This window comes from Thermothelomyces heterothallicus (genome assembly GCF_042370625.1).
Source record: "Thermothelomyces heterothallicus CBS 202.75 unplaced genomic scaffold P884_scaffold_27, whole genome shotgun sequence".
Taxonomy (NCBI): domain Eukaryota; kingdom Fungi; phylum Ascomycota; class Sordariomycetes; order Sordariales; family Chaetomiaceae; genus Thermothelomyces; species Thermothelomyces heterothallicus.
This window is the reverse complement of record NW_027192588.1, coordinates 434,077-445,088: the sequence shown is the minus strand read 5'-3', so window position 1 is coordinate 445,088 and position 11,012 is coordinate 434,077. Positions and strand designations below refer to the sequence as shown.

The following is an 11,012-nucleotide window of genomic DNA, read 5'->3' as shown; positions in this document are numbered from 1 at the left end:
CCGAAGGGAATGCATCAACCAGGGCGGACATCCACTTAGCTGGTTCAATGAAGCCAGTTAGTTTCGGCTCTCTGATCACAGTCGTACTGCATCCTTGCTCACCGAGGCTCAAGGACGCAGCGCCGTTGCCCCGTGACGGCCGGCCGAGCGCTTGATCCGAGTTCAGGCTGTATCCGACCGGGACGCCGCATGCTGGGACGCGAGTTCCAACCAGATATAAAATTAGTACCAACTGTTATTGTCCCGTCATAAGATAAGGCAGCCAACAGGTGGTCGCTTCGAGCCCCTCTCCACACCCCACGGCACCTCATTGTCTCCCAATCCGCCACCACACGTCCTCACCGTTTGGCTCCCCTCGTCCTGTTTACCCAACGCAATCTTCTTGCATGCAATGCGGTGGCTCATGTCTCACATTCCCAGGTCAGGATCTCTTTGGGCTCAATTGGTCCTGCGCGCGGCCTCGGCAGTGCTTCTCCTTATCAGCCTAGGCTACTTGATCTACTGCAGTGCAAGATTCGGCGTGCACTTGGTTGCTGGTTATGTGGTGGTACGCAAGTTGGCGGGTTGGCCGGTGGCCGCCGCTTTACCCCGCGTCCCGACCGGCTTGAGGAATGCTAACAAGAACGCAGGATCTCATTCTGCTTGTCTTCAACCTCGGTATCTTGACCAGGGTCCTCACGCTGATGTTCACCAACGTGTCGGCCCCTGGTCGTGCCGAGCTCGGATGCACGTCCTTCGCCGACATTATCGGAATCCTCTTGGCGATATTTGGGGGCATTTTTATGATGCTCGGTTACGGCCGGTCCCGTGAATGTGGCACCGATGACTGCGATGCTCTCCGCTCCTACCCGGCAGGCCCAGCCCGAGACACGGCCTCGTTCTTGCTGTATGCTGCTTCGTGAGTCATATCCTTGTGGTTTTACTTTACTTCAGCCCGTGTCCACTCCATCCGCTAATCCTTCAGTAGAGGCTTGACTTTCCTTTCAGCAGTCCATGGTTTGGTCCGCTGCTGTTAGCTGTGATACTGCGTGGCTGCTCACTCATGAAGGAATTTGTTTGGTAGTGTCTGAAGTACAACGTTGGAAAACATTCCACCGAGCCATCTACCACGACTGCTATAAGTATAGAGGTCTAGAGCCCTCAGGGGTATGTGAGCCGCGGGCACACGTCCGCTGGCAGGCAGGCAATATACCGAGCCCATCTTGCCCCTATTCCCACCCTGAACTCCAGGCAATGGCATGCTCCTTGGCTTGATTGGAAGCTACACTAACTTCAAGTTCTGAGTATGAACTCCCTCCCCTCGGAGCGGGACTGGAGGAAGATTGGGATTGAGGTCAAAGATTGTTTATAACTCCCAGTCCCGATAGTCCCACTTAACAAAGACTGAAAACACACATCTGCTATAGGACACTGAGGTAGTAGCCATGTGCTTCGTTCCCGCTGTGGGTGTCAAAGTTCGGGGGCTTGTTGCAACTTAGCATGCCCAGCACAGAGTGACCAGGAGAAGGGTTCCGAACTCATCCCGTCGTTGTTGTTCAGTCTTCACGGGACCCAGGTATCTTCCCACTTTCCCGTCCCATGCTGTCTCTCCGCGCATCAGCTCTATGCAACATGCACTGAGCGATGCCTCCACGGCGTGGAGCTCTCTTATCATACACGCGGTTGCCGGGCTCGGTGATAGGTCCGTGTCAGAATACCCATACTTAAGGTGCAATTGCTGGCGGGAAATTGCGGCGTCGCTTTTGCTTTCGACAGTCCGGCATGCTTGAGTGCATTGCCGATGGCCACTAAGACCTTGAAAGAGGAACGGACCTTGAAGGGAAGGGACCCGTCTTAGGCATGCTGCGCGGGCCCCTCGACTGCCGCCAAGCTGCCGAAGTGGTATAGGGTATTCCACCTACCCCTCAATGCATCCACATCCCGCCCTCATTAGTTAGAGGTACTAATTAGTAGTAATACACAGTAAACCGTCGAGACCCCCGTGATTTGAACCACCGGCACTTTAAACGGCCAGCCTTCTCCTATTACTCCTACTACTAGTATGTACTTACTCTCCACCGACACCCCCACTCCACAATCACCCGAACCAGAACTCCTCATCCGCTCTTAAAGCAAGCAACGGACAATGGCATCTCCCCCGCCCGAGGTCGCGGAGCGCATCCGCCACAAAAAGGCGCAGTACACCCGTTTCGCCGACACCAAGCAGTGGAGCAAGTTCGACACCATCTTCGTGCCGGACGCGACCTTCAAGTTCGTCGACGAGGACGGCAAAGTGATCACCACGCCGGACGGGGCCGTCCCGTACGAGTGGACGTCGCGCGAGTCGTGGGTGGCCTTCTTTGAGGCGGCCCTCGCCAGCCTGCAGGTCATCCACCTCGTCGGCCCCGGGGAGTTCGAGCTGGTCGGGCCGGACGAGGTCAAGGCCGTGTTCACGGTCATCTACCACGATGCACCCAAGGGGAAAGGGACGGGGCCGCGTGAGACGGGCGGGGGGCATTACTACGAGACGTGGGTGCGCCGGGGCGGGGATTGGTTCTGTAAGGATTTGTTCATGCAGAGGATTTACCACCACGTCGTGTAGAAATGGTGGCTTGCGTTAGGTCTTCCTTAGCGGGATGCAGGTAGCACCGGGGGGGGGGGGGAGTGGCAGTATCATAGGCACGGTCCATGTTGTCATGGGATGAGAAAGGAGAAGAGAGGAGGTATTTAAAAAAAAAAAGTATCGTCAAATTCATCAACTCATAGCGTCCTTATCTACACGGCAACTCTCTCAGATCTCCACAACATCCCAATCCAACTGAACAAGTTATTATGCACCCACCTTGCCGGCGTCCTCGGCGTCGATGCCCCTGTACTCGAAGTATTTCTTGAACTCGGCGTCGTTGATGAGGTCCTGAGCGAGACGCTTCTCGTAGGCGATGGAGAACTCCGGGCCCTCGTCGGAATCCGGGCTGTTGTTGCGGCTCGGGTAGATGATGATGACACCCTCGGTAACGCGGTCCAGCAGGTGGCGGTACGTCAGGGGCTTGGCAAAGCCAAAGTCGGCCGAGACAATGTTGGCGTCGCGGTGGTCGGTCTGCAGGATGGACATGGGCGGGTGCGAATCGATGCGGATGTTGAGGCTGGTCTTGTCGCGCACCATGGCCACGGCGTCGAGCGTCTTGTCCAGGTTCTCTTGCGTCACGCTGTTGGTCATCTGCCGGATGTACGAGGCGAGCTTCGACAGGGGCGCGTGGAGGATGTCGTCCACGGTGGGCTGCGGCACGGGCGCCGTGTTGGACAGGGCCGCATACATGACGTTGTGCTGGATGCGCGGGTGCACCTTGGGGCTGTGCATGCGCCGGCGCATGTCGACGGCCTCGGCCCAGAAGAGGTGCGACGCCGGGTCCGGCTTGAAGACGGGGACGCGCAGGCGCGTCAGCGTGCGCCAGATGAAGGCCGAGAAGGCGTCGTACGTGGAAATCCACGAGCCGTCGTCAGGTGCGGCCAGCTTCTTGAGCTCGGCCGCCTTGCTCTTGGGCAGGTGGAAGAGCAGCGACTGGCCGACCTTGTGGTCAGGATGGCGTTCGGCCGGCGGCGGGCCGTCTACCTTGACCTCCTCCGGCACCTCCTTCTTGGTAAGGCGCGAGAGGTCGAGACAGGCAGGGTCCCAGGCCGGGAAGGCCGTCTTGGTGAGCGCGGCGCGGCAGTTCTCGGCCAGCTGGTGCGTGAAGCCGGCCCAGCCCATCACGTCGTTGGCGTAATGGTGATGGTGCATGTTGAAGACGAGCCCGCCGCGCACAAAGTTGGCCTTGAACGCCGACACGACGGGCCGGTTGTCGGGATGCGCCTCGGCCTTCTCGCCGTACGTCATCGGCGGCACGCTCCAGGTGTCGAGGTCGCCCAGCGTCACCGCGCTGTAGTTGGTCCGCTCGATGTCTTCGATGGACGGGTACTTGGCGGCATCCTCGGGCGCATCCAGCCACTGCACGATGAAGCGCACCGTGCTGTCCTTCTTCTTGACGAACGAGTGGCCGCCCCCGGGATCCTTCTCGATGGTGCCGACGTAGTGACGAGCCTGGCTGAGCGTCCGCTCGAGTCCCTCCTTCAGGGTGGCTGCCGCCTTCTCCTTATCCGCGTCATCGAGTCGGAAAAAGAGGGCGTAGTTGTTGTATGTGCACGCTGTCAGATAGTCGAGCGTCGTCACCTTGAACCGCTCCTCCTCCGGGTCGTTCTCCCAGCCAAATGGCCGGAGCTCATAGACGTCGGCGCGGGGCATGGTTCAACGAAATCGGGTATCGATGTGTTCCTTGTTGATGAGATGCGGTGCTGTGCTTGGGGGTCACACCGTCACTTGGGTGATGGGGCGTCTGGGAGATAACGTTTAAGCTTCTCGCTGGTGAACTCTTGATGAACTCCCGGTGCTCCCTGTCCCTTCATCAATAAGATGTTCGCTCTCATCGGCGCTCCTCATCTCCTCCGTCACCTCCTCCGCAATCGCATGAATTTGGAAGGGGGGGATCAGCGGGGCTTCGAAAAGCAAAGCCGAGGGGGCTGTGTCCCTGGAAATCCCCCTGTCGAGCTGCCATCAGCGCAGGCAAAAACCGCACCATCCCGTGCATTGGCGTCGCGGGCATAGACCCCAGCGTTACCATAGGATTGCGCGAAGAAGGAGAAATACTACACTACCGTCCACTGCAGTGCAGTAGTGCAGGTCGTGCAGGGGAGGAAGGACAACAAGTGGCTGATAGGCTATTAAATCGGCCACCGCACAATGCCACAAACCCCTAAAATTATGCCGCGAGGGTCGGCGTCGGCGGTCGCTGGCAGAGTCTGGCACGTGAGGAATGGGAGGTAGTATTTCTCCTTCTTGGCATGCTTGTGACTGGCGAGGAGCAGTCGGGACTCAGCGGCCCGTGAGAGTCCGAAAGTCCCTATTCCATTTCATCTGACTGCCTGGCCAGAGGCGCTCCATGAAGTTGTAAGTACATAACGTTACTGTGTAGTTCGTGCCGTGTACGCCATCCTCCTGCTGCTGACACGACAGTCCGGTCTATGTACATACACCTGGTGCACTTATTAAGATAGAGTCACTGGTGAGTTGCCGCTTCAGAGACTTGGTGAGTCGGTCTGCTCGCAGCTCACCTCCACTGCCTCGACTGCCTACATAGTAGTTATCATGTTGTCCAGTCGTGCAGTGAAAGCGTCGAGGGTTCGAGGCGGGGGCAGGCTCCACATAAGCTCCAGACAGGGTGGGACGGTGGACCTGTGCCTGTCATCTCTTCGCTACAAGTAGTGCCCGTCTTTAAGCCCAGGGTCAGCAGCAATTCATTCATCAAGCAGCATCACACCGAAGAGCCAGCTTCTTCACCAGGAAGTCTCGTAGATCAATTGAATTTTCCTGCAATTGCTGTGTTCTTTATCATCTCGTGTTGAGCTACTATGTACTCCTTATACCCGTTCACCTGTTTCTGGGTGCATCTACCTTATGTAGGACTGCTCGAAAGCCCTGTGGAAGCGCCGAGCCAACAAGTAATCCGTACTCGGGAACTTATTCCCGCACCGTCAGCTCCGGGCTGTTCCCAGCCATCCGTTGTCGTCGTTCGACATTTACTAGCCGACCCTCCAATCGGAGCCTTCCGCGCAACCTACTCGTGCCCACTCGTGATCCTACTGTCTTTTGCGGGGCATGCCCCGACCGACCACCTCGACGGCGACGCGGCAACGAACCGAAAACGAAAACATGGCTCTCAACCGCTTCTAAACCAGTCCCTTACTGTATTGTACAGTTAAAGCGGATAATCCATAATTCAACACAGTCTCAGCAGTATTAACGTTAGAGCTACGGCACACTAGAAGTTTCGTCAGCATCAGCCCAAGAAGGCCCGTTTTCCTTATCTTACTTGAGGTAACTATCGGTATCTCCCAGACAAACCAGGGTTAGATTGTCCGCTTCGTACCTCATTGCGTGATTGGGAGCCCCGGACATTCAGAAACCTTAGTTAACTACTGTGTAACTGGCTTGTTTGTTTGGAGACGAAGCATTCCTTGCATATCCAAGGGGATGGTAGGTGCGTTGATCGTTTCTCCAAAAGTGAAGCTCTTCGTTGAAGGATTTCCCCCCCTGGCTCGCCTAGACCACTCCCCGTCGCAGGACAGGCAGTTATCTGTTGTGATGCAACGTCATGAAAGATTGCATGTACGAACTGTAATCCGTACAGTACATATCATGAAGAATTAAGGAGGGGGGGGGGTGGGCAGCTCCGAGGGTGCTTTGTTGGGAACATGCAAATTTTACTCTACTTTTTCTCAGACTTTGGATATAGTTATAGATCATTCTCGACTAGCCTTCGCATCTACTCTCTTGAAACTGGTTCTCGCCTCAGACTGCCGATGGGCGCTGCCCTTTATCACAGAGATCCCAGGTGTTGAAGTTGGCCGTGTAATTAGTGTTTGCATCTCCGCAGGACGGGCTGTACCAGCAACACCAAGCGCGCACACACACACACAAACCTAAGCCGCCGCCATGGATCTCGACGGACCGGCCCTCGCGCCACCAGACGGCGTCGTCCCGAACTTCGACAACCCGCCCAACCAGAACGGGCTCGCCCAGGGCGTGCTCGGCGCCACCGTCGCGATCGCCACGGTCTCACTGCTCCTGCGACTCTACGGCCGGTTCTACCTTTTGAGAAAGGTCTCTCCCGAGGATGGTATGCGATCTACTCTTTTGCCACTCATGCAGCCGGCACAAAATGGAAAAGTTCACCTTAGCTAACGCAAGACATTTGATGCAGTCATGGTCATACTCGCATATGTTCGTTCAACAACTGTGTTTCTTGGAGTTTGCTATTCCGGCAGTGGTCATTCTGACAATTTTTACCTTTTTTTTCCCGTCGTCCTTAGGGTGCCTTCTGTGGCGCAGTAAACTCCACGTTTGCGTTCGTCGACACTCCGGGGTATTTTGTGCACCAATGGGATATCCGCCTGCGAGATCTCATCCCCACGAGTTATGTAAGTGAGAGCGTGGGAAACGAGAGAGAGACGGAGAGAGAGACGGAGAGAGAGAGAGGCGGAAGACAGATCACTGACAGCTTGACGGCCACAACAGCACGTCCTCGTCTTCGGCGTCTGCTACTCCTTTGTCCTGCCACTGCTCAAGGTGGCCATTTTGATCGATTGGTGCCGCATGTTCGTCCCGCACGGCTCGTCGACCAAGAATGCCTTCTGGTGGGGCTGCGTGGTGATCAGCTTCGTGCAGATCGGCGCCGCCGTTGCGACCATCATCGCCCTGAACCTCCAGTGCATCCCGCACCAGGCCATCTGGGACTTCACGATTCCGAACGCCAAGTGCTTCAAGTTATATCACCTGCAGGTGTCCTCGGCCACCATCCAGCTCGTGTCCGACGTTGCCATCTTCTTGCTGCCGCAGCGTGTCATCTGGACGCTAAAGATGTCTTGGAGGAAGAGGATGGGTGTTTCGGTGATTTTTGGTCTTGGTGTGCTGTGAGTACCACCCCACTGTATACCCTTGGCACTTTGCTCGGTGCTGCCCGCTGGGTTGCTAATCACTGCTTTTCTTCTTCCATGCAACCAGGGCCTGCGTTTCGGCCGCTTTCCGTCTCGCGACAACCATTGCATACGGCGAGGCGCAGGATGCCATCTACGCACTCGGTCCCTTGGTGTTCTGGGCCACGGCCGAGATGGCCTGCGGTTTCTTCATCGTCTGCATCCCTTGCTTGCCCAAGATCCTACAACAGACCGGCGTCCTCCGCAAGATGAAGAAGGCTCTGGGCATGTCGACGGGCCCGACGGCCAACTCGGCACAGGCTGGCTACCACACGGGGGGCAAGTCCGGGAGTCGAAGCCGGGGGCCCAAGGTGACGAGCAGCTCTGCACAGGACTCGTACTACAAGCTGGAGGAGGACGGCATGGCGATGAAGGATCTCAAGTCCGAATCGACGGAGCACCTGCGCGAGGACCAGCAGGGCGGCAAGCTAGCCGGCCCCCGTGGTGCCGCCGCCATCACCCGCACAACGCACATCATGGTCACCGAGGACCAGCGTTCGACGAGCGACGGAGGTAGCAACCCGGACATGAACATGTACAACCAGCAGAAGGCGCCGTGGGGTGGCTACCGGTGAGACAGGAACGGACCCAGGAAGACGCCGCGTGTCGGTGGGCCGACCTGCTTGTCAACCTTGGCGCGGCGCTCAAAAATGGAGACACGACAGGGCCCTAGTGTATTGTCCCAACTCACCAACAAGGCACCTGTTTGTCGGTTTGTCGTCTCGTCTTGTACAGTACACTAACGTTAATCTCCCTGTTTATTCGATCGGCTCGAATTACCTGGCTCCCGGCGTTATGGAAGGGGACAGAAAGACAGAGCTCCCTGGGCTGGTAAAAAGTACTGTAGCTTATATTCATTTGTCAGCGATACCGGATATGGCTGAAGACTTGCTGTGTATAATGACATGATCCAAGATAACTGATCAACGGGAACTGGTTCTCCTCGAGCCCCGCCGTACCCAAGACCGTCGCGATGCTGACTTCTCAGATTCCCATCACGTTACGGTGGTGCCACTCGAAAGAAGCGAGGAACCGAAAGAAGCGAGGCGGGGTGCCATCCCTGCTTCAGCGCGGCAGGGGGGGAGAAGGAGGGGTTCCAGGGGCCCAAAACCTTCTGTGAGTTCTGATCGACAGCCAGGACTGCTCATCGTGTCTACGAAGGATCGCACCAATCTGCCGGAGTACGAATACTTGTAGGTACTGTGGTCGGCAGTTGCAGCTCGTCCTCCCAATCTTACGGATACCACCTACCTTATAGCATAATTACACAGTTCAATCGAGCGAAAATGCCCAAAGAGGCCTGCTTTGCGAAGGTACACAGCAGGAGATGCAGGCTTCGGTGAGCCAGGTCAGAGATGACTGCCTATCTATCTCTGTCCTGCAGCAGACCGTCATGGTTCATAACGTTAACGGTAAAGGCTGCCCGCCCGGGTCCCGGCGACGCTACTTTTAGCCGACCAATCAGATAGTTACTGCTTTGCGGGTCTGAGCCACCTTGGAGTTTCGAGAGCATGGTGGAGAATGTGTGTCTCGGCGAGTATATACTATACAAGATGAGGGAGCCAAGCTATGGAGAAGTGAGCTGTATGTGAGAGGGCTTCATAAACCGAACGGTTATTAGCTAGACCGTGGCACAGCCGCGCAGGGACTTTATGTCAAACACTGCGGTTCCGGTATCCGTATTGTTGGATGTTCGTCTATTCGAAAGTGGAGGTTTTATTAACTTTTAAGGTTCCGCTTATTGTGGCACGGGAAACGTGACTAATTAAGGATCCCAGGATCTCATAGGGTTTCTGATTTTGATTTTAGACATAAGCCACTAAAATCAGTGATGGGATTCTGAACTCTGCGCTACCAGATCACGCAGATCTACTTTTTCAACATAAAAGTGGACTAACGGCCTAGGGATAACCCAAACCCGTTCCAGGGGTGTGGACAGTGGGTGCAATATAGAAAGTCAAAGTCCAGGTCCATGGGCGCGAAGCTCCAAGCCGTTAGTCCATTTCCATTTTGGTGGGAAATCAACAGTAGTTATTTGGCTACTAGCTACTAGGTAATTAATCTCAACTCGATGAGGTAACGAGCAGTCGTCCCTAATCCGCGCCTAGCCGCAGACTCGTGGGAACAACTGTATGGTCACAAACCTGATAGTTCGAAACCACTTGCCAACTGACCTTCATGACAATGCCTGATGTTATCAGTACGATAGTCTCCACTCTCCAGTCAGATGGTTCAGGGTCACTGTTTGGGCCGCGAGATGGGAATGGAAACATAGATGGCCGAAGGAAGAGCTTGCTCCAGATATACTGGAGTCTTCGTGCCTGAGTGAGACGGGGAAGAGAGACAGAAACTATAATCCGTATTAATTAGTAGTAACGTAGCTCATAGACCGACGCCAACATCCCTATAATCAAAGCAAAGCTCTTCCGTGCAAGCTCATTCAGCCGGACTCGTTCGATCTTCCTTATACAATCCTACCAGTAAGTTCTAAGCTCTCGGCCCGGTCATCTAACCATCTTCCTGCTCACCCGTTCCGGCATTAGAACCTACTCCGACTTTCGCCATGTGCACACTGAACGTTGTGGAATACGCAAAGACTGGGGAGGGAGTGCGAGGTGGCAGTTGAGCTTTGTACTAATTAAATCACAGCTTTTCAACTCAGGCTTGCTCTGTGAAAAGGCGCGGGAGGATATAAGATTCTACAAGGCGAAGTACAAGGACAAATATAGGCAGATCATGGCCGGAGGCTCGAGGAAGTCGATGACCAAGTAAGGTAGCGGTAGCGATGTGAATGAGGACAGCGGTGTAGGCGGGGCCTGCCGCAAAAACCCACGTTGGGTATTTACGTCCGTGTGTGTGTACGAAGTATGTGTGTGCAATACGGAGTACGTAGGTAGTTATGGAATCATATGAAACTCAAGCTTCTCCACCGCCAGACATTGCAAGATTGATCAGGTGAACAGGTCTGTGGCCCAAGTGGATGGCCGGGGATGATGGTCTCTGGAAGGAACAGAACCCCGGCTCGCTTGGAACCTATTGTGCCGCATTCCCCCGCGACGCCCCTGTGTCGGTGAGTGATTTTGCGAGCTCAGTACACTAATGTAACACTTGGCCGCGGACTTTTTTACTCCATTACTGCAGGGCTCGTGACTCGTTACTTGACAGAGACGACGCAGAGGCTAGGACCCCAAACAAGGGAAGCTCTGTTCTAATACATACCTGGTAAACACAGGTACGGACCTAGTAGTAATTACGTATGTACTAGTGACAAATGTCCGGAACACAGACCAACAAGGCCAGGGGAAAATGGCACACAGAACCCTCGATCGATCGATGGCCCACATAGGCCTACAGAAAAGGAGAGGATCTGCAGGTACCAAGAGCCCGATTACGACAGAATCGATATGCTGGGGGCCAGACTGGGACCGGGACGGCGGAAGCGAGTGTCCGACCGCCCGCGTCATCCA

At 55.4% G+C, this 11,012-nt stretch overlaps 5 protein-coding genes across 5 annotated transcripts; 4 read left to right on the top strand and 1 right to left on the bottom strand.

The window, feature by feature from the left end:
* Positions 1–598: 598 nt before the first annotated feature.
* Positions 599–902, top strand: P884DRAFT_314783 (uncharacterized protein; the record flags this gene model as incomplete). Its single annotated transcript, XM_069445251.1, has 1 exon — positions 599–902. The coding sequence occupies exon 1, from the start codon at positions 612–614 to the stop codon at positions 900–902; it is 291 nt and encodes a 96-aa protein (XP_069294618.1). The 5' UTR covers positions 599–611.
* Positions 903–2,080: 1,178 nt separating this feature from the next.
* On the top strand, positions 2,081–2,637 carry P884DRAFT_263773 (uncharacterized protein). Its single transcript, XM_069441787.1, has one exon. It carries the CDS (start codon positions 2,126–2,128, stop codon positions 2,579–2,581), a length of 456 nt encoding a protein of 151 aa, XP_069294617.1. The 5' UTR covers positions 2,081–2,125; the 3' UTR covers positions 2,582–2,637.
* Positions 2,638–2,646: 9 nt separating this feature from the next.
* P884DRAFT_249972 (acyltransferase) lies at positions 2,647–4,688 on the bottom strand. The gene has a single exon (XM_069440625.1). The coding sequence runs from the start codon at positions 4,256–4,258 to the stop codon at positions 2,810–2,812; it is 1,449 nt and encodes a 482-aa protein (XP_069294616.1). The 5' UTR covers positions 4,259–4,688; the 3' UTR covers positions 2,647–2,809.
* Positions 4,689–6,775: 2,087 nt separating this feature from the next.
* On the top strand, positions 6,776–8,579 carry P884DRAFT_314774 (uncharacterized protein; the record flags this gene model as incomplete). The annotated part of the gene is made up of 4 exons (XM_069445250.1): positions 6,776–6,793; positions 6,883–6,990; positions 7,088–7,482; positions 7,574–8,579. The coding sequence occupies 4 exons, from the start codon at positions 6,776–6,778 to the stop codon at positions 8,118–8,120; spliced, it is 1,068 nt and encodes a 355-aa protein (XP_069294615.1). The 3' UTR covers positions 8,121–8,579.
* A 1,421-nt stretch (positions 8,580–10,000) lies between these two features.
* Positions 10,001–10,789, top strand: P884DRAFT_294443 (uncharacterized protein; the record flags this gene model as incomplete). Its single annotated transcript, XM_069444280.1, has 5 exons — positions 10,001–10,153; positions 10,195–10,313; positions 10,355–10,410; positions 10,509–10,615; positions 10,778–10,789. The coding sequence occupies exons 1-5, from the start codon at positions 10,109–10,111 to the stop codon at positions 10,787–10,789; spliced, it is 339 nt and encodes a 112-aa protein (XP_069294614.1). The 5' UTR covers positions 10,001–10,108.
* Positions 10,790–11,012: the final 223 nt, after the last annotated feature.